The sequence below is a fragment of the Gadus morhua genome, chromosome 11 (assembly GCF_902167405.1).
Source record: "Gadus morhua chromosome 11, gadMor3.0, whole genome shotgun sequence".
NCBI lineage: Eukaryota > Metazoa > Chordata > Actinopteri > Gadiformes > Gadidae > Gadus > Gadus morhua.
Window position 1 is genome coordinate 11,314,818 of NC_044058.1, and position 22,768 is coordinate 11,337,585.

General features: G+C 45.4%; 1 protein-coding gene across 2 annotated transcripts in view; it reads right to left on the minus strand.

Moving 5' to 3' along the window:
• Window positions 1-522: 522 nt before the first annotated feature.
• Window positions 523-22,768, minus strand: part of ntrk1 (neurotrophic tyrosine kinase, receptor, type 1) — a 36,758-nt gene continuing 14,512 nt past the window's right edge. For both annotated transcript variants that reach the window (XM_030370336.1, XM_030370337.1), the window contains exons 5-18: window positions 21,173-21,241; window positions 19,600-19,754; window positions 16,846-16,988; window positions 16,095-16,233; window positions 12,986-13,315; window positions 12,158-12,169; window positions 11,971-12,029; window positions 11,592-11,694; window positions 9,884-10,039; window positions 9,416-9,546; window positions 8,744-8,916; window positions 6,363-6,603; window positions 5,929-6,087; window positions 523-2,577 (exon numbers count right to left, since the gene is read on the minus strand). In XM_030370336.1, the coding sequence (XP_030226196.1) occupies window positions 2,392-2,577; window positions 5,929-6,087; window positions 6,363-6,603; window positions 8,744-8,916; window positions 9,416-9,546; window positions 9,884-10,039; window positions 11,592-11,694; window positions 11,971-12,029; window positions 12,158-12,169; window positions 12,986-13,315; window positions 16,095-16,233; window positions 16,846-16,988; window positions 19,600-19,754; window positions 21,173-21,241 (2,056 nt within the window). In that variant the 3' untranslated portion in view covers window positions 523-2,391. The remainder of the gene's footprint in view (window positions 2,578-5,928; window positions 6,088-6,362; window positions 6,604-8,743; window positions 8,917-9,415; window positions 9,547-9,883; window positions 10,040-11,591; window positions 11,695-11,970; window positions 12,030-12,157; window positions 12,170-12,985; window positions 13,316-16,094; window positions 16,234-16,845; window positions 16,989-19,599; window positions 19,755-21,172; window positions 21,242-22,768) is intronic.

Below are 22,768 nucleotides of genomic sequence, written 5' to 3' on the forward strand. Positions count from 1 at the left end.
AAGTGTTTTCATCCTCGCTAAATCAGAGATCGAGAGAGATGGGTCCGAACGAGAGACTGAAAGAGAGTGAGAGAGAAGATACATGAGAAAATGAAGTAGCGAGAGGACAAGAGAGAACAGGAGACAGCAAAAACACGAGGAAATGTGGAGAAAATTAAGGAGAAAGACAGCGAGAGAGAGAGAGTGGACGGGTAGTGGAGAGAGGTGTGTGCGTTTGTACGTATGTGTGTGTGGTGGGGGGGGGGGGGGGGGGGGGGTGATGATAGCATTACTCACAACCCATTACCACTCCCAGGAGAGGGATTGCGTGTAGACAGGACAGAAGTTGGCTGCTGTAAAGATGGTTGTTTTCCCCTCTTTTTTCTCTCGATATTGTTTTGGGAACAACATGACGACATATGAAACCATTTTTCTAATCATAACTTTAAAACTATTGGATGCAGCCTACATCCAATATTCACGTTTGCTTCAACCCTTTGATTTTTCTGAGGGATGAAAGTGAATTATGGACGGGACATACAATTTAAACATATATATAGTTTGCTTTTTTATTTGAGCGAAGACATTATACAAAGTGGCAGGGGTAACGAGACATCTCTTTAGACATGAATACAGCATATATTTACAGACAGTATTTACACTTCAAGGCATCACAAATGGATCCACAGGAAAAAAAAGCATTTCTCTTCGAACAAGCGCTTTGATAAGTTTTAAATGGCAATAAATCCTTAAAGCCAGAGCGTTGTATTTGGTCTCACACTAGGGTGTGCAGCGGTCAAGTGGCCGGTAGCGCTGTCTCTGTTTCCAGAACCATCTGCCAGCAGCACTTTGTTCCTGGACCTTCACCTCCATCTGTTACCAAACACGACACTGTGTCCTCGACCCCTCCTCATAAACACACATGCACACACACACACACGCACGCACACCTTATATAGAGACAAACACAAGAACACACACATGCACACACGCACACAAGGACAGACACACGCACACATGCACGCAGGCACAACGCACACACACACACAAATCTCACATCCCCCATACAGAGACATTCACACATCCAGTGTACAGAGACATTCACACATCCTACATACAATGATTTGAACGCACACAAGCACACACAAAGACACACACACACACACACACACACACATCTCAAATGAAGACACACACACATCCCCCACACAGAGACATCCACACATCCTACATACAAAGATTTGATCACACACAAGCACAAACACGACCACACATACACACACACACACACACACAAACATACGTAATCGTGCCGAATTTCAATACAGTGCTTTGTGTTTGAGGTCAGAATACTAGCATTGGAAACAGGGACAATATGTACAAAAGCTTATCTCTGAATCGGACGCCTAAAGCCAGACTGTCTGGCCAGGCTATGCATTGAACCATCATCAAACCAATTATTATTGGTTTGATTATTTTTTCCTTATTTTTTCCCGTTCAGACAGGTATTGAAACAGGCAACAGTGGGCTGTAGCTATAAGAGTAGAACACCTGAATCGATGCTGAGGCAAAATTTTGTCTGGGATTTAAAAAAAAATAAAACTCAAATATGATAAGACATTATGTTTGATGCAGTATTCAAAAAGGAGTGCCCCTCCATCAACTGAATGCTAAAGTAGAAACGCCAGCCTAAGATTAATTTAAACATCTCCTTCACAAATAATATATATATACATATATATATAAGTACATATATTTATTTATAGTTATTAAAAAAATGATCTTTCACGTGTCCAAACTCCAAACTCAATCACTAGCCGGTTGGTGGGAGCCCGCGGTGCATGCAGCTAGGCATGTGCCTCGCTGAAGGGCCCTCTCCTGTCATCACAGCCTTATAATGGCCCATCTCATCAGATGTCTGAGTCCCTGTTCAGACTGTTCTTCCTCCTCTCGGGTTTGAGCCCCCGGCCGACCCTAACGTCCAACCTTCTGGGGCCGGTGTCCCCCCCCCCCCCCCCGTGCATGCTCCTCTACCACGGGATGTTCATGTACGAAGAACGATCACAGAGCCACTGGATAGATCATATGAACCCTTCCTTGCATTTACATGGCTGTTTAAGGGGGGAATGGAGCTCAAAACATTACATCTTACAGCCTTTACAAAACAACCACCCCGTCTCCTCTTCCTTTCTGTGAACCGATCCCCTTTTCCCCTTTCCCCTTTCCCCTCTCCCTCCTTCCTCCACCCTCCCATCCTCCCTCTGTGTCCCAGGAACAGGTAGAAACCCCCCTCCCCCTGCTCCTTATCCAAGTATCTTTCTCAGAACCAAAAGCCCCTTCTCCCTGTACCCTCTGAACCAATCCCCCCTCTTCCATCCAGCCCCGCCCTCCACCCCCTCCGACTCACCCTCCCTATCCCAAGATGTCGAGGTATAGGGGGGGGTTCTTGACCAGGGCGAGCAGGCGGCTGTGGATGTCCTTGATGACCAGCCTCTGCTGGGGCTCCCGCTGCCAGCAGCCCTGCATCAGGAGGTGGACCTCCTTGGGACACGTCCGGGGCCTCTCCAGCTCCCGACCCTGGGTGATGCACTCGATTGCCTGGGGGAGAGAGAGAGAGAGAGAGAGAGAGAGAGAGAGAGAGAGAGAGAGAGAGAGAGAGAGAGAGAGAGAGAGAGAGAGAGAGAGAGAGAGACGGAGAGACGGAGAGACGGAGACAGACAGACAGACAGACAGACAGACAGACAGACAGACAGAGAGAGAGATTCAGAAGGAGGTGTGGAGAAACAAAAGGAGAGACAATTATTTAGTGCATTATGCATAAAGAACACAACGTCCCTGACATTGAAATGAATTCCATTTCAGAAAATACCTAAAATGGATAAATTAAACAAAGTCAAAACCAAACAACAAGTTAGGACTTCATATTCTAGAGTCAAACAGAGGTCTGTTTTTATTATGGCCTGGCTGAGCTCTCACACCCTTGTCACATTAGTTTTTTCCCTTAATCAATCAATGTGTGTGTGTGTGTGTGTGTGTGTGTGTGTGTGTGTGTGTGTGTGTGTGTGTGTGTGTGTGTGTGTGTGTGTGTGTGTGTGTGTGTGTGCGCGTATGCGTTTGCGTGCGCGCGTGTGTGTGTGTTTGTGTGTGTGTGTGTTTGTCTGCATGTGTGCCCCAGTGTGTCACTCAATGTGACCTATTGGACATGACCCCTGGCCTACTCCCATCCCATACTAGTGACCCTTCCCCCGGTCGCCGTGTCCTCCAGTTAGTCTCCCAGCTCCAGACAGTCAATACCAGCCCCCAAAAATGACTGCGGCCGCCGGGCAGGCCGGTGGATTTTTGGGTCTGATTTATGACCCCCATTTGTTATGTGTATGGGCTGTTAATAGCACCATCACTTATTTGGATGGGATGCATGGATGGCGTTAACGAGGTTAAACCTCATCGGCCAGGGGGCGAAGATGACATCCAATGAGATTAGGATCGAGTGAATAGGAAAGTGATCTACCGCCTTCTGAAAGGAGAGAGGCCAGGACGCCTTAATACTCCAGTTGTGGTCACAACAGACTCCTGGTTCAGAGTGCGTTAGCGTAAAGCGCTGCACTCCACCGTTCTTAATAACTACCAACTTATCGACCAATCAGAGAGCTTATCGAGCTCTGAAAAGCCCTTAATATATACACACAGACACACACACACACACACACACACACACACACACACACACAAACACACACACACACACACACACACACACACACACACACACACACACACACACACACACACACACACACACACACACACACACACACACACGTCCTCTCTCATGTCTGTGATGGAATGATGAATTCTCAAAACTATAAAAAAACATAATTGAGTCAGTTTGCCTGCTGTTATATTAGGCTACAGTCAACATGCTATTGTTTAGCTTTTATCCAAAGTGACGCTGAAGAAAAGGTAAATGTACAATGAAAATGATATGTAGATATTATATATTATATATCTAGCTATCATTTTCATAATTTTCATGTATATAGGCCTGCCTCACTTGTCGTTTAATTAAATATCGTATATTTTTAGATGTATTGAGGACTGGCTGAGGATCGAATGCATAAAGCAGTAGAAAGTGGTTGAAACCATTTAAAACAGTGTGGCAAACAGAAAGCTCTACAGTACATTTCAACATCATGAATGATATGAAATGAGGTCCAGGTAATCCTGCCTTCAATGGTTCTTGTAGGTAACCAAATATTAGCCAATTATAAGCTCTCAGTGACTGCCACACCCTCCAGATATCATTGAAGCTGATCTAACACACCTGCAAGGTCTGAACAACACTCAAACACAGCAAGCACGTGCTGCAAGAACTTTTAGCAGCTTTTGGAGAATATAATAATATGTTGGTTTTCACCTCAAATATTTTCAATTCTAGTACTAGAATACTATTGTTCTGCTCATAACATTGTATTAGCTTTTTATTTTTGTGGATTTCATATACTTTTAGTGATATATATGTATATGGTATACTGACAACCTTAAAATCTCTTTTTATATGGGTCTAGTCTTCAAGTTTCTCGACTGACAATTACAATGCACATATCTTCAAGATAGTGGGAATAGCTGGTCTATTGTATTTTATTGTGCTGTGCATTACTCAGTTAACAGTGTTTCTGAGTAAAGTGGCGACTGATCCATTCATTGTGGTCTCGTCAAACCACAGCTCATCAAATGTAGATGAGAATCTTTCAACATTGTTGGCCCTTTATCACAGCCTTAAAGGGCTGCACTGTTTTCTGTTTGCATTTCTTTACAATACTTGGTTTGCGGCCCTGATGAGTATGAAGCTTTTAAAAAATCCAGATGCAAGTCGAGTTTTCTATGAGGTTGTCGTAGCTTGTGTTCTTGCAGAGGCAGTCACAGTAGGGTGACTGGTTGTGTCTGTTGTCTGAATGTGATTTGTTTGCATTTTTGTTATGAAAAAAAAAGGCAGGATGTGTGGGTGGGACGAAAAAGACATAATCAGATCTCACCCTTCAAGATTTGATTGGCTTTAGTGGGAGGAACTACTGCTTTATGTAAAGTAACTAACAAATGTATCGTAGTATTCAGACTGACAGGCTGATGCAAGATCAAACCTTTAATTTATAGTGGAACTTAAGGAGTAGTTTGAAACACAAACCTTTGTGTGAGCTTTTTTTTTTATATGTCCGCATGAACAAATGTTAAATTACTGTAGACATGAGCTTACAAACAAAGTTAATTTTGGTTTAATATTGTCAAACACCTCTATGATCTTAGATCAAAATGTCGTGTGCTTGTGTAATTGATAAACTGACGGTAGAGCGTTTATTATCCATTATTATTTCAGTTTCCTGGTGTTTGATCATTTATAGACTTAAAAAGACCTAATCACAGCATTATTACATGGGAGTGTTTCCAATTTCTCTCTCTAGCTCTTGGCAGCTTATGAAGAACACAACGGCTCCATAAACGACCAGGAAACACCATCAGAGTCATTACCAGCCTACCCCTAAAAACAATATTTGAATTATGCCAAACTCTTATATATATTTAGTAAGTCTTACAGAAATACATGTCTTTAATATGAAGTTATTCATTATTTTTTAGTTATTCAACCCTAACCACGGCTTCTGGGTCCTCCTACCCAGCCCTCCACCCTGGTCCTCCCAGTAGACCCAACCCTCCACCCAGTCCTCCCAGTAGACCCAACCCTCCACCCTGGTCCTCCCAGTAGACCCAACCCTCCACCCTGGTCCTCCCAGTAGACCCAGCCCTCCACCCTGGTCCTCCCAGTAGACCCAGCCCTCCACCCTGGTCCTCCCAGTACACCCAGCCCTCCACCCTGGTCCTCCCAGTAGACCCAGCCCTCCACCCTGGTCCTCCCAGTAGACCCAGCCCTCCACCCAGTCCTCCCAGTAGACCCACCTCACTGTTGGACAGCTGGTACCAGGGCTGCTTGCCGTAGGTGAATATCTCCCAGAGCACCACGCCGAAGCTCCAGATGTCACTCTCGGTGGTGAACTTCCTGTACATGATGCTCTCCGGGGGCATCCAGCGAATGGGCAGCATAGTCCGCCCGCCGACCTGACCAGGAGGCAGCATTGTGATTGGTTAATTCATATACTTTAATGATGGTGTTTGAGTCGGTTAATTATATAATTATTGATTGCATCTCATGTAGATGGAAAGACTGATGAATAGATGCAGATTCAGATAAAGGATGTAGATATGGAGAGAGAGAGAGAGAGAGAGAGAGAGAGAGAGAGAGAGAGAGAGAGAGAGAGAGAGAGAGAGAGAGAGAGAGAGAGAGAGAGAGAGACAGAGAGAGAGAGACAGAGAGGCGCTGAAGAGCCACTGACCCGGTAGTAGTCGGTGCTGTAGATGTCACGTGACATGCCGAAGTCCCCGATCTTCACCACAAGCCCCTCGCCCACCAGGCAGTTGCGTGTGGCCAAGTCCCTGTGGACAAAGTGCAGGGAGGCCAGGTACACCATGCCCGAGGCGATCTGCCCCGCGATGTGCAGCATCTGGGGGACGGTCAGTTGGCCCAGCGGAGGCATCTTCACCTCCTCCAGGATGCGGGCGTCCGGACCGTGGGCCCTGGGTAGAGGAGGTTTGTGGATGACAGTGAGGTTTAATGTCATTGATGACATGTGAATGGCAACATGTGTCTTAGGTAGGGGGGTGAGGCGTCTTGCTCAAGGTGGATGAATGTCAATTATTGTCATGATTAAGTTATTTAGAAAGCCCTATCTATCGAGCCCTAAGTGAGCATCATTCAGGAGCAGGTGGGGGGTAAGGGCATCTAACCACTAGTTTAGCCTGCTCTGGTTGAGGTCTGAGCACCCTTATTCCGTGGAGGGGGTTTGTCATTCACCACACAAATAATTGAGTGCATTGCCAGCACATGAAGGTGATTCAATATTAGTTTTTCCATCCATCATTATATTAGGAAAATAAAGCCTTGTCCCCTCATGGTTGTCTGGGTTCTTCATTGATTCAGAGAGGTTGATCGAGGCGCTATTATTCATTTGAGACCATTTCTTTTTTAAATAAATGGCTGCACTGCACAAACATCCATAGTTCCGTAGTTGCAAGAAGTTTTAAACATAAAATGACTTTTGAAACGTAGGAAAAATATAAAATCAACGGTTGGTGTTAATGATAGTAATGATCAGCCCTTCTGTGCTATTGCTTTTGACAAGCCCTGCTGACCATCTCTGATTGGTCCTTGTGCGAACTGTAACTGTGGGTGACCTAACACAACTCTGACCTCTGGCCTTTCCATTTAGCAGATTGGACATATATGAGATCTTAAAACCATTACAGCTCTACACCATCATCATCCACCCCTCTAACAAAGAACCAAATGACAGGAGACGTACAGCTTGTAATACGCCCTCAATTGATTAGCAATAATGCAATTGAGGAGAAGTACTTCTCCAGTGTGTTTCTCCAGACTTCACAGTTGTCCTTGAAGGCCATAAAGAAATATAGAAACACACACTCCTTGCTTGGGAGCTTTGGCGCCCTAAATGAGCCTAATATGTCTTCATCCATCCTAATCGTCCACTCTCCTCCACCCATGGCGGGACACCCCACCCACCCTTTCCTCCACCCCCCCCCAAACCTCCTCACAAAGGAAGTTGTGTCAGTATTAGTTTAAAAGGCAGGTGGCAGGGAGGGAGAGCAGCTGCCCTGTGAGCCAATGAGACCTTTTGCCAATACTGCCTTGTGGAAATGCGATTTTAGTCCGCCCACTATGTCTGTCTCTGCCATTTGGGGGGCGTTTTCTACCCAGGTGTTCCTAAGTTAATCTAAATACGTCTTCACGTCTGGAGCCTCCGTTTGGCTTCTGGCAATGGGGGGAATGATAGATTTTGGGGATGAATGGGAGAATTAGCCAGACGTATTGCACAGAATTATGTGGACATTATCTACTGGTCATCCCACAGCCTCTGGGATGGGAGCAGATGGTCAACTCTGAGGATGAGGGAGACTGAAGGGCAGGTAGGACTCCCGCGTACTCTAAACTCTGAGGACCTGGGAGGTTAGCTATAGGAGTCAGCAGCATCTGGTCTAGTACTCTTCTCGCCAATCTTCCCTCAGGTTCCTTCATAGTTTATCATCAACCATGTTTCACAGGTAATATGAGGAACTCAGAATACAATCCGACATATTGATATTACAGAATGTTTCAGGGACAGTGACGACTATCGGTGGGTCACGGCTAGTTACTAAACTAGCCCTGACCGACCGGTGTTCCTTCACAACATTTCTTCCCCTGGGATTGTTGAGTTTTCCAAAGGGTGGTGTCGTAAAACGATAGCCTATGAAACCCGTTGAGATGGTGACTGTGATTAAGAGCTTAGCAAATAAAACTGTCTTTACTTTGCTTGGCTCTTAAAAATATTATCCTGCGTTTTTATACTACCTTTTCATTGCAGTTTGTTTCACTATAAATCTATAAGTTTAGATCTACAAAAGTTTTTTTATAGCAACTTCACGGTGTGGTTGTCCATCAGAGCTGCGGCTCATCATCTATTGACAACATCTTTTGACCATGAGCATTATCTTTCTATTAATGACCATCATGTTTCCGTTCCATGCTTATCCAAACCCAAGCACGTAATTGTTACCCTGCTGAAGATGAGCATACAGGTTTTTTTGAAACAAAGTGTCTTGTCGTATTTGTCTGCTCTGAAGACCGGTCAGAGCCTTACGGTTTGGAGGCCTATACCTGAGGAAGCGGTTGAGGTCTCCGTGCCGCATGTACTCAAACACCATGGCCAGGGGCTCTCCGTCCGTGCACACGCCGTAGAAACGCACAATGTGCTGGTGCTGGAGCACCGTCAGCAGCTCCGCCTCCCTCTGGAAGTCCTGCCTGGTCGACTCGTTGGCGTCTTTGAGCGTCTGCGAGCGTGAGGGAGCCAGGTCAAATGGTCATGCAGCCAATTATGAAAATTGTCTGGGATTGTATTAGTAGGTGCAACTGAAGTTGACAAATGATGAATACATTTGAATCTCTAAACTAAGCAATTTGGGTTGAAATTATGAAAGCCACATTCAAGACAAAGCGAGAATAACAGCTATTCATAGTTAAATACAGCAAGGAAAATGCCCATGATCGGGCAAGGAGGATGACAAGAAACCAACAGAGATATCTCCCTTCCCTTCCTCCCATTCCCTTCCATTCATGATTTTTACATTGAATAAAACACACAACCTTAAAATGAAGGTATTCCTAAATTCTGATGGAGCATTCCCTTAGACCGGAAACCACTTTCCTTTATCATAGTTGCAGTCCAATTTTTATTGTAAATTATTATTTACAGTGAACTTTCTAGTCATCTCTAGAAGTGAGAGCGCAGAGCCATCGTTGGTATGGCCAGACACGATCCACCGTACACACCTTGATGGCTACCAGCATCTTGTCGCTGTCGGGGCTGAGGTTGGCACACTCAGCCAGGTACACCTTGCCAAATGCTCCCTCACCCAGCTCCCACTTCAGCACGATGTCCTGCCTCTTGATGTTCTGGACACCTTTCCAACCAAGACAAAAGGTTTCGACTCATTACCACAGATAATGCCAGGTGCGGTGTGAACTTGTGTGTGTTGTACTTCTACCTCCACTCTGATGAGCAGAAGGTTTCTACCTGGGGTAAATACGGCCGGTACCACGGGTCATGTAGAGGTGGTGTGAGGCTGTTGTGTTTCTAACTCTGCTATGAGCTTGTTAAATCCACTTCACCCTGGAGCACTCGGCTAACACTCAGCCAACGGCTTTAGACGGCTGAATGGACACTCAGCGGCGGGGTGGGGGGATCCTGGGTGGTGCTAAGGGAGAGATGATTGGGGCTGGCGGCTCTTGTCCACTCACACATGTCTTTGTCCTTGATGATGCCACAGAAGTACTGAGGGTTTTCCACGAAGCTGGAGAGGCCCGAGTCATCCTCGGTGCAAGGCGGGTTGGTCCCGAAGTTCATGAAGCGCAGGGACAGCGCCAGGTCGTCCTCAGTGCCCAGGACCGAGGAGCCTGGGGACACGAAGCAAGGAAGGCTATATAGGTGCATTTACTTTCACAGCTGTGAATAGGGTGGAGGGGCTCATGATCAGTTCTCGGACCGTTTATGATTGCATTGTTGGTCAAACGAGGCAATCCAGAGGCCATTTATGAAACTACCATCTCGCCCATCGACTCCCCGGCAAATTTTCCTTGATCCCATGGCGACAGATGATGACTGATGGTAATAATGACCATCATCAACAAAGCAGAAATCAAGCATCATTGAGCAAAACAGGTCCAAACCACCGCGTCAGGAGGCTGATCGCTGAGCGGCCCGTGGATACAGTATTAAAAGCTCCAAATTGTAAAGCCTCACTCAGCATGGAAAACCACAGAACCCAGAGTCCAAACCCAGCTCCAGAGAATGGAGCGAGAGAGAGAGAGAGAGAGATTGAGAGAGAGAGAGAGGGGGGGGGGGTTAGAGAGAGTGGGTGAGACAGAGAGACAAAGAGAGAGAGAGAGAGAGAGAGAGAGAGAGAGAGAGAGAGAGAGAGAGAGAGAGAGAGAGAGAGAGAGAGAGAGAGAGAGAGAGAGAGAGAGAGAGAGAGAATGAATGAATGAGAGAGGGAGGGAGGAAGGGCAAGGAAAAAGCCATGGAGGAGTGGAGGGAGGAGGGGGTCCACTTAGGCAATCAGGCCCACTTAGGCTCTTTGTGAGAGGTGTATAGGAGTGGGGGTGGCAGCAACCGTGGTTGGGTTGGTGGCGGCGGTGGGTGGGGGTATTCAGGAGGACCTATAGCCAGACATCCATCAATCCATCCATGCATCCATCCATCTTCTTTAATGGACCACAGTGCAGCCAGAGTGGCCCTGGCTAAGGGTGGGTTTCTGACGCCGTTTACTTGTGCATGCAGTAATTAAGGCACTTAAGACCGGCCGACAGCAGGGCTCACAGTGTGCAAAGTTACAGCCTAGTGGAAAGCCTGTATGAGTGGGCCTCCTCTGCAATATGCGCCCAGAGACCCTCAAAATGCCCCCCACTGAATCCTGGGCAATCTAAGAAGTGACTGGAGGAAAAAATAAAACTATTATTTGGCGGCGTCTGCTCTCAGCACAGTTGGACACTGGGGTTTTCAGAGAGAGCCCAGGGCAGGCGTCAGATTGAGAGTGAGTTTTGGTCCTGCTGTTTTGTCAATCCAAAACACTTGAATACATTTTGTTGATCTGCTCCTCATGGTACATTTTTAATAGTGAAGAATAGATGTTTTCATATTTATTTATCCATGGATGTTTCTATATTTATTTCTCCTAAATCTTGTTTCCCTGGAATTGGGCTGAATTTGGTCTCAGCTACCCAATTGTAATAATCTATATACAAAAAATATGAATATAAAATATTGGGTGTATGGTGTCATTATCTCCATATCAAATAGTATAACTATTCAAAAGAATAAAAATATATTATTAAAGGTGAAGTAAACCGAAAAACAGAGATGCTCTGCTAAACAGAAGGGTTTTTATGAATGCAATAATGAAGGAACATCCTCGCTGTTTGACTATGAATGAGTGGCATGCCAACGTACGGTGAATGCCAAACTTTGAGTGCTGTCCGCATCGGTTGATCACCACGAGCATGACGAGGAGGAAAGCACACGCGAACACAGCTAGGCCCACCGCCACAGAGATCTGTTCAAATAGGAAACAATTGCCTCAAAGTGTGTCTTCTTTGCCAATTTACGATCTTTGATTCAAGACGTCGTCTTTTGCATGTTTTTGCATATGCTTGACTTTTTAAATTTTATGCCTGCTTAAAAAGGTCTATTTTAAATATATTTATTTGCACAATATTTTCAAAATGATATATTGTTTAGATGGGTCATCTTTGTTGTATACTATCTTTTCCTCAGCATAGTAGGAAGCGGGTGGCCACAGAGAGGATTGCAGGCATTTCACCAGACGTACCACAAACAGGCGACTCTCCTTGCTCTCCGTCACATGCTTGTTGGATGTGTTGGTCGGAACTAAACAACAGAAAGAAGAAGTTACCCTCAATACAGCCCACGTCTTTTACAAGCAAACAGAAAGAGAATGCTGAGTGTTAACAGAACAAAAAGTTTGTATTTTTGAGAGAAGGTAAAATGGGTCTTACTTGGATCGAAGACTAGAGTGCGGGGAGAGGAAAGACAAAAACAAGTTTGAATGGGCTGTACATGAATATAGGGCCATATCGGAGCTGTGCTTCTGTTTAGAAATTCAAGCTAAGGACATTGAAGGGAACGGTTGGAGTAAAAATGCTTGAATAGGTTGCCAAGGAAAACATCAGAAGTGGTATATTAGGATAGCCCGGCTCCATCCGCCTAAGTACTTCTGCTCAATTTTAATTTCCCTTCAGTACTACCTCTAGGTCTGCGGTATGTAAGTGGGTTTTCTATATCCAAATTTTGTGTGTCCAATCAACAAACAGAGGAAGTGGCTGAGAACAATGACGTTAAAGTCAGCTCTCGTTGACGGACATCTTCACGCACAGTGTTTGGTTTGTTTACAGCCTGCGCGCTACGTGATTCCCGGCCAAACGTTAGCGATTGGTTATGGCAGATCCAGAATGGCACTGGGCAGATAGACCGTGGGCAGATCCAATAGTTTTAAACTTCAACAGAAACAGAAGTGAGTTAACATTTGTCAATTGAGTAGGTCCAGACTCTCTGTGCAAATGAAATGAAGTATGAGAGTCTGGTAGGACCAGGCTAATATTAGGATGCCATCACAGGCCTTTTGCTATCAGATGTATCAGCACGAGTATTCTGCACTGCCCCACACCTCCTCCGTCGACTATCATCAAATACTAGGGTTGCAGGACAAGGCAAGCGGTGTATGCAGTTCAACCCCTTCCTGTAAACCAACCTTAAAAACTGTCTACGTCCTTCCCACCCCTAAAAGACATTTTAGTGCATTCTCATCCTGCAGAGTGACGACTCACCGGGAATGGCGCCATCGTCAAAGTTATCGGCAGGGCTGTTCATGAAGAGCCCGGTGGCGTTGGCCTGGTCGTGGCCCAGTACGTTGCGGACCACCATGGTGTACACGCCGTTGTTCAGGTGGGTGGGCTTGTTGAGGAACAGGCAGCCGTGCTTGACGGAGCCATCGTCCGTGTCGGGGAACAGCTGGGTGTAGGTGTACCTGTTCTCGGTGAGCTCCTTGCCGTTGTACAGCCATTGGATGGTGGGCTCGGGGTTCCCGTCCACCGCGAAGGGAAAGCACCAGTGGTGCTGCCGCTCGGCCTTGCGCAGGAACAGGATCCTCACCGGGACTGTGTGGGGGAGGGGAGGAGTAAGACTTGGAGAAGAGGAGTTCCTTCAATCATTGAGCTCCTCTGTGTTCCTGTGGAGGAACAGGGTCAACTCAACGTAATTTTGCCGGAACTGGCGAGGACCTCTCTGAGTGAAATAGATTGTATTCGAGTGATTTGTTAGCCCCTTCTACAATCTATTGCACTCACAGTCTAAGAGAGAAGATGCTTCCGTTCATGAGGTCCCTTTCTCAAAAACACTTTGCCAAAAGAGGTTGGTTAAGGGAGTTGAACCAGCAACCACTCCGGTTGCCAGGCAACCTTCTCAACTGCTAGAGCTAGAGAGGACCATTTAGGGTAAGAGGACAAGAAAGTTTGAGAAGGATGTTGGTGCAATTCCCTTGTGAGCTTGGATGCAAGGCACTTAGCAACATAGTTCTCTAATGGGTGAAATTCGTGGCCAAAATTAAAAGACTCTGAATGTGTGTGTGTATCTGTGTATGTCTCGGAAATTTTCAAAAGTTTTTCGATGACTAACTAACCTCTTAAAATTCCAATCCTAGATCGTGCTACCTATAAAAGGACATTTACATAATAAAGCAATTTCAGCTCAGCTTTAATAACCAAAGAGCCCTAACGACCTAGAATAAGCAGAAAACCACTTCCAAATCACTGGCCTACACATGTTTTTTCTTCCTTTTCTGCTGCATGTGCACTTAAAGCATGTTCAATATTATGTCACAGGCCCACAGCAGCCATAGGGTCCTGCGGTATTTCCCCCAATCAATGTTCTTCAATCTGTAACTGTACTGACCCGTCCATGAATAATACATCCTGGTACTCCTTATCGCTCCCGACCACTGGACCACTACCTGGAAGCAGCTGTGGACCTGAAGCTACAGGAAATGGCCTCCTTTAGAGCCAAGATGGAGGAGAGGTGAGGAGACCCTCGCACTTCAGCTGCTCTTAACCCCTGACCCTGCGGTGGGAATCTGCTGGGCTCAGGACAAACCTGAACCGTCTCCCATGTCTCCTCTGTCGGTCGGTTTTGTTAAGAGCCGGGGTAAATTCTACCCGTGCAGAGAGAAAATGAGCCCTGCTGATGATGGCATTAAGCTAACATTTGTTTAGCAAAGCCTGACTGCACTTATGGTAGCAATTAGGCTACCCATACCTCGAGAGTGAGGGGCTTTTAGGGGGCAATTTTACGGAAGCAATGTATAGAATTGACAAATGGTGAGTAACAATATGGACAAAGACGACATCCGATGAGTTCCTCTCGGGGCCAAACGTCAGAAAAATGGATTACTTGGTAGATAGTTCAATTAATCCCTCACTGAACACTAAACTTTCAAAGCAAGGGCAAAAGTCATTTTTTGGGGATAAATAACTGATCTCAGGGTGTGTTCTTGGCTGGTGTGAATGCAATAAACCATGGTATGTCGGAGGCTGTTAATAAGAAAACCTATTCAAAGCATCAAAAAAAGCATCAAGTGTTGAAGAAAAGTGATTTACTCGTGGCAGTCCTCAAGCATATGAAAGGGATTAAAATTAAAAAAAGTTCTGGTGCTCCACGTTCAAGTGGTTCACTCGGGCGTCTTTCGTACGTCTGACATGTTTTTTCTCCTATACGTTGAAAAGAGATGTCAGAGCGATGGCAGTTTTCTCCGCACCAACTGCGGTGAGCAGGAGGGATGGGGTGGGGGGTAATGGGAGCTATAGACTCAGCGCTGTAAACACTGACTGTTGAACGAGATAATTAAGCCTAATTAAAGGGCTGGCAGTTAACGAGCGTCCCTCAGCCGTGGAGGGGCCGATGTGGATGGATTAGCACACGCACTAACGCACTTACCATCCGCCAATCACTGCGGATGAAGCGGTTTTCCGGATTCGCGGGTAAGGATCCATTAGCGCCGAGCTCAAATGAGATCTTAGCGTGCGGGTTATCTAGTCCCCCATTTTCCCGGGCAGTTATTATCCGTCCCCTGATACCCGTGCCATTGGCTCCTGTTTATTGGTTCCCCCGGACTCCTTTTGGCTGGGGGGGGGGGGGGGGGGGGGGGGGGGGGGCTTTGTCTTCTAATGACTGTCACTGAGTTGATACTGGTGATGTACGATATTGTTTTGGCAATATTTTTTGGTAATGCATCGCTAATGCATCCTGCAGTGGTGCTTGGGGGGGGGGGGTCCGCTGGGGCCTGTCACTGGGTGTTGTTCAACTTCCAGCACGCATTAGCGGCGTCGCCAAGTAGACAACAGCATCGTCGAAGTCCCCTGGGTCGAGTGAACACTGTGATCATAAGTACAGGGCCCGAAACCGGAGGTGAAGGGGGGGGTTTGTCCGGGAACAGGGGGTCGGGTCGGGGTGTTTCTCCATTCTCTTTCGTGATTCTCTCCGTGTGCCTCAGCACGCACGGAGAGAGCCGACCTCGATGGACACAGAAGGACGGGAGTGCACTGTCCACTGCACTGGTTCACCCCGCCTTGAGTGGCAGCGCCCAAAAAACGCTCTTAAAGGTTGGCCGGGAACACTGCGCTTATTATTTTTAGCAGCCTGTTTGAACAGAAATTCGACACGGAGAGCTTTTCCCTTTATGCTGCTGTCCACCCTGCCTGCAACGCAGAGAGCGCAGTGTGCTCTCACATTCACCTCCATTAAGCTTGACAGCCCCCATGAATCCCCCCCCCTCCCCCCCCCCCCCCCCCCCTCCCCCCCCCCCCCCCCCCCCCCCCCCCCCCTCCATGACCAGGTGACCCCCTGAGGCCCGGTGCCAGCTCCTGTGCTGCGGGGGCCACTTACACTCGATGTCCAGCTGCACCATGTCCTCTCCCGGCCCAGCTTGGTTCTCCGCCTCGCACGTCAGGTTGTGGAGGTTGTCCTTAGAGGAGACCTCCAGGAGCTGCAGCACCAGCACCAGGGTGGAGACCATAACCCTCCTCTGAATCGGGGAGAGGGGGGAGAGAGAGGCGTCGGAGGACGAGGAGGTGGAGAACAGGGAAGTGGAGGAGGGGCAGCGGTATAGGATGGAGGAGGGGGAGGTTGAGGTGGAGGGAAGGGAGGAGAGGGAGAAAGAGGAGGAGGAGGGAAGCGGAGTGGAGATGAAGGAAGTGGAGTTGGAAGGGAAGGAGGAGGGGGAGGTGGAGGGTGAGGGCATGGAGGAGAGGGAGGAAGAGGAGGAGGTGGATGAAGGAGTTTCTCCACAGGATGCAGCAGAGGCACAGAAAGGATTTGGAGGGGAAGGGAGGGCGGGTGTGTTAGAAGGAGATTTTCTTCATTCTATTTGTATATTTGTTGGTGAATGTGTTGTGTTGTGTCGAGGTCTGAATGGTGAAGTGTACAGTATTAGAATCTACTGCAATCTTACACAGTTGAATTGTCGGTCTGAAATACTGCTATTTCCAAAAGATAGAGAATAGGACCAAATGTATTTATTAAAATATACTAAGTCTATTTATTAGAAATACCTGAGATATATTGATTCATATTTACAAAATACATTCCTCAAGTTCAAATAAATGTATTCACGTCTCGGCTTGTTGTGCGGGCATACCTCGAACACATGGCGGGAATGGAGCCTCTCAGTACGCCAGCTCGCCACGGGGGGAGGGGTCCCGCTCACATGACACTCAAACATCAGGCTGCCTCCTTCCTTGACCTTAGTGGCGGACGGGAGGATGGTCACTTCAGGAAGAGCTAGAGAGAGAGAGAGAGAGAGAGAGAGAGAGAGAGAGAGAGAGAGAGAGAGAGAGAGAGAGAGAGAGAGAGAGAGAGAGAGAACACCACCATCAGGAATACATTATATTATTAAAGGGATACGCCAAGATATCTGTAGATTGGCGTTGCCTGTCTTAACCTAGTCTCGAGAATATTAACATTAAGGTCTGATGGTGTTAAGAACGAATCTTTGTTGAGTGTTCCAAATTTGCTTCGACCAATCAACTTCAATGTCTGGCAAATGTAGGTGTGCCAGTGGGAAGACAAGCTACAACATCCTGTCTGGACATCAAAGTCCTTAGACATAGTTTCTGTAAAGGTTTGAAATCAAACCTACGTATTAGCCTGGCCACTGTAGAAATACATTTCTTAAAGTCTTCTTCTGAAACCTCCATCTTGCCACGGTAGGATGAGTTTCTATTCGAGTGCAGATTCACATCTCAATACCAAAACAGGAATTCCTGTTCCTAACTGCAGCCCTCTCACTTGCAGGCACTGTGCAGTCTCCCCCTAGAATGTCGGCTATAGCATTGTCAAACTTACGGTTCCGGACATTGCATCCATATCTTGCATCCAGCGCAATTGACTTAATCACTGGCGCATGTGTCGTGGCTAGTTTGCAACTGGCGCAGAGCGTTCTTTTCCCTCCTGTGCCACGCGTCGGTAAATTAGGGAATACATTTGCACCCCAAGGGACGGTTCGGCGAAAGGAGGAGGCGTGTTCTGGCGCAAACGTTCTCTGGTGCTATTTTGCAGTTTCAGAAAACAAATGCGCCGCAAACCAGGAAATACCTGGTTTAAAGTCAGTGGCGCGTTGTTCAGATGCTATTTTAAGGGCGCATGCATAATGTTGCTTGTGCACCTCGCGCATACACTTTGATTCTCTCATCTACCTAGCCACACATTCTTGGTAAATTATTTGGGAAAAAACAGCTGATACATCGGTAATAAGTTGTACTTTTAAATCAATGAATCTGCAAACACCATACAGCAAACACATATTTTTCTTGACACAGACATCGTGTACAAGCCATTAACTTTTAGGATTGAAGAGTATTTGATCGTGAGAAAACATTGTTTTAACGCGAGTGAGTGTTAAAAAGAATGAATGAATGCGGTTGCGTGTCAAATAATTAATGAAGGCGGGCGCACGTGTGTGCGTCCATCTGTTTAAACACACACAAACACATGACGCATAATACAGTCCACGGCAATGTATATTAACGGGGGGACACATGCATATTAGGAACACAAGTCGATAATGATAATGCATACAATACTGCGAAGAAACTATGTTTGTTAATGTATTGCGTGTATCATTAAATGCAACCAAATACAAACAGTTACCGCATATCATATGTGTGTTAAGTTTTTTTTGCCAAATTTTATTTCAGGAATCAGCGCTTTTCCATGTGTGAATTAGGCCATTTTATTTGGCCATAAACTGAGGCATTTGAAGTTTGAAATTCATGTGGTCATGCATCTTTGTCATCAGAGACTGCAAACGCGCTGTCAAAATATCAACTCGTCAGATTCAAATGCGCTCATGGCTCTTAAAGGGGATGGGAGATAGCACTCTCATTGGTTTATTGCACGTTACGCCCAAACCACACCTATGGGTAATTAGGCTACTTCAGACCAACCCATTTTAGATTTGCGCCTGGTGCAAGAGTCATTTATCCCCCGGTAAAATATCAACATCGCCATAGAACCTCCCACAAAGCTACTTGCGTTTGGCACTTCTCACTTGCGTTTCAGACCGTTAACATAGGGCCCATTGTCTTTCCCAGATTAAGACCAGTGGCTTGATTCCAATTTTATCATTATGCGTCCAGAAGGGGAGTTTGCTGGGTTAGCATTGGATTTTTTCAAGCCACGAACGCTGCATTGACTTGCAGAGTTACAGCAGCATAGCATAGCTGTTGTTTATGTGGGGAGAATACACTGAAAAGTTGATTATTCAAAACAAGTGGCACAGGACTCAAGTTTTTCTACAAACACACTGACAATTTGGCAGAATTTTTTGGTGCTGGCACAACAATAGTGTCAGCTTCTTCTGGCTGGGTGGTCTACATGTAGGGTTACCTGTCGGGCTGCATCATAATTGCCGGATTCCATGTGTCCACAAACTACAATCTTTTTGTGTTCCTGGCCCTTGTTTGGAATATGTGACTATATGGAAATCTTTGGAAGCAATAAATGCGTATTCCCTCACATGACCAGGAGCTAGGCGACTGTAAATCTAAAATAATTTGAATCAAATCAGGGCGTGATCTGAGAAAATTAATTGGGCAATCATTAACCTTCAATTAAGGATTTACTTCAACCACAATTAAATGAATCCCCATGTCCTATGTATGATTCAAAATTATATAAATAATATAAATAAAAAATCGATGCATAAGATGCATTTTTGACATGGAACAGTTTTGTTATCCATAACGTTGAGGAAAAAAACATTCCCTGTAGTCCTCCATAGTTGGCCTGCGCTCCGGACTGGATGACACCTACGGTAAATCCTCCCTTCTATCTACACAAGACCATGCAACATTGGTGTGAAATACATCTCTTAACCATGAGCTGCACTCACAGCAGTTGTCCATGGACAGGATGTTCAGAAGTACTTCCTGTCCAAAGGAGAAGCAGGTCATTGGTTGGTTGTCGGGGTCAGCCCGCCCACTGCGCTCCCACTGCTGCAGCCAATGGATTTCACAGGAGCACACCAGTGGGTTGTCCCTCAGCACTCTGGGTAGGGAACCAGGGATGGAATGGCCTTCAGGAATATATATCCATGTACTGTATTCACCCATACATTCATTAATATTGAATTAACATTGCCTCTGTAGATTAAGTAATTCAGCCATGTCGATTATCCATGGCGATTGACAAGGCTCAGAACCATTAAAGCATATAATTAAAAATGTTGTAAATGTAGTTTATTCTTAGAAAAATTATCAAAAGGCCTGTTCTTGACAATTTGACCTCGAAAGATGTGTAATATCTAATATATTAGAAAGTGTGGAGTTCAACCACAGGTGAAATGTAAAATACGTTTCACAGAATAGATTTGAACATTTTGAAAACAACAAAGAGACTGTAAAGTACTTTTTAGATACTGTGATTAACTTTAAGTCTTTCATGGCTCATTTCAATTTATTACAATACAAATGTATAATTTACCTAAATTACGAAAAAATATATGAATGTAATTTGTATTTCGGCTTAGCAGCGAGGCCACTGGTTGCCACAGGAGACCTCCGGTCTTGTATGTCATTTAAAGATCGTATTTTGGGGGGAAAACAGCTCTTTGCAGCAGGTACTTGAAGTCCATCAACCTTTTCGACTCATCCCATTAGCATCCATAAAGCTCTGAAAGGCGGTCTTTGTGTCTTTTCTGCTGTGGTTTTAATGCCGTCTCCCTGGTTCAGCTGCTACTGTAAGACATTACCTCCTTAGCGGGACTTCAGGGGCGTACACATGCTCTGCTGCCTCTGCAGTACGGGGCTCAGCGTGTCCCTAATGAGGGATGTATGTTGTATGGTTTTGCATTAGCAGACCTGTTGGTTGAGGTCCTACATGGTTTCAACCTTGGAGCGTGCACTTGGTGAAGTAGTATAATGTTATAACAGGGATCCATCTGAGTATGAACTTAAGGTATAAGAAGGATTCTACTATGAGTTTTCTGATTAATTAAAGGAATCACCCTGCACACGCATAACTACTCACACACACACACACACACACACACACTCACAAACATACACAAACACACAGGGATGGATAATTGTATTGCTAGATAGTGGATGAATAGTTCTAGTGATAGATAGTACTAATAGATATTGGATGGATGGATAGTACTAGTGTTAAATAATGGATAGATAGTACTTATGAAATTTAGTGGATGCATGGATGTTGATATATAGTGGATAAATAGTTCTAGTGATAGATAGTAAACATATGGATAGTTTATGTGTATTACAAGTGATAGAGGGTGGATGGTTGAACTTGTGATAGAAGTTGATGTTTAGTGCTAGTGATAGTATGTGTGAGTATGGGATAGAGATAGAGTTGATAGTGATAGTGATAAAGAGTGGATGGATAGAGATAGTGGGTGATGGTTATAGTGATAGAGAGGGGATGGTTAGTACTTGGTGGTGACTCACAGGTTGAGCAGAGGGAGAAAGTGAAACACTCTCCAGCTGATGTGCTCCAGGACGTTGGATGCCAGGTTTCTATGACAACAGAGAGACAGGGAACCGGGTTAAAATGGGCGCCAAACTGTGGGTCTATCCTTCACCGGGAGATACATGATGTTCCAGGTAGAGGCTCTTGTTCTCAACAAAGCAGATACACACAATGAAAACATACGCACAACATACAAATGGAAAAAACAGGAAAGAAACCACGGTCGTAAACTCTTCTTCGGTGCACCCACACAACTTCAGGTGGAACCTAGCTTCGAAATCTATTCCTGGCGCTGCTTACAAAGACAACAGATTTATTTATTTTTTTCACAGAAATGCTTTCACCACTCGATGGACATAGCCCTGAAATATTCTTTGTCCTTGTTCGTTTGTGTTTCCGAGAAGTTGAATCGGACCTGAACCTCGTCCTTATTGCACATGATGAGCCCTGACAACTAACAAGTAGGAGCCTGAAGTGGAGTGTTTTTTCTGTTATGAAATGAATGCGAACATTGATGCAGAGCCACAGTTGACCAACACAGCAAAACTGTCTTTTAATTGGCAAATGCTCTTGAGGAAAGTTTTCCTGCTTCTTACGTGAACAGTAGACCTAAGAATGTAAAGGGAGGGTTGAAACAATGAGAGACGGCTGTGCGCTTTGGTGTCAGTGGCCTCTAGCCTACCTCCAGATGAAATAGTGCATCTAGACTGTATAGGGGGATGTCGATTCCATATTTAGTTTGGTTGACAAGACACCACCTACTCTAATTAATTTAAATCTCTAAACTACTTGGATCTGAAGGGGTAAAATGGTAAAACATTGGAAAAAAATACACTTAAATGTTCAAAAGAACAGAAGGGAAAATCTATCTGCATCTCAATTATAGTTGAAGTAGTTGTACTTTACTAGTTTACTATACAGCTGCACTAGTTTTGTGATAAGCCTAAAACCCAGTTAGTGAATAGTCAAAAGTAAAGATTGTTGCAAATAATAAAAGAGCAGTAGGACTCGTGGAGGGAGAAATAAATAAATAAAACCCCCATCGAAACATCTATAGACCTCATTGAAGACGGTAGGAATACAATGGTGGTATATTGCATGTGGTGTCGGCCGCCTGAGGCTCAATCCCCCTCGCTGCAGAACAATATGAACCTGTGTTGAACTGCCTTCTCTCTCTGCTAGAGGAAAAAACCTCTGTTTATAGCTTCTCAGTTCTCATCTAAAGCCCTGCTGCAATGTTTCACGTGGCGTCCACGCTCCCAGCAGGCGCTCCTCGCAGCGCCACCCTGTCATTACCTCTGCTTCAAACACCGCTGATGAGCAGCTTGGTCAACTGATGGATTCGTTTTTATTTGAGTCCATCTTTCTTCCATAATGAGTTATTTCTGATTTTTTTTTTTTTTTTGCTGTTGTACGATCTGTATATGGAGATAAAGAAAATGATTGACAGAAGCAGGAATATATTTAAAAAAAAAGAACAGGGAGTTATCGGTCAACGCTTATCAGAGAAAAAATGAAAAAAATAGATCCCCCCCCCCCCAAAAAGATGTTGCATTACAATTAAAAAAAGGCAG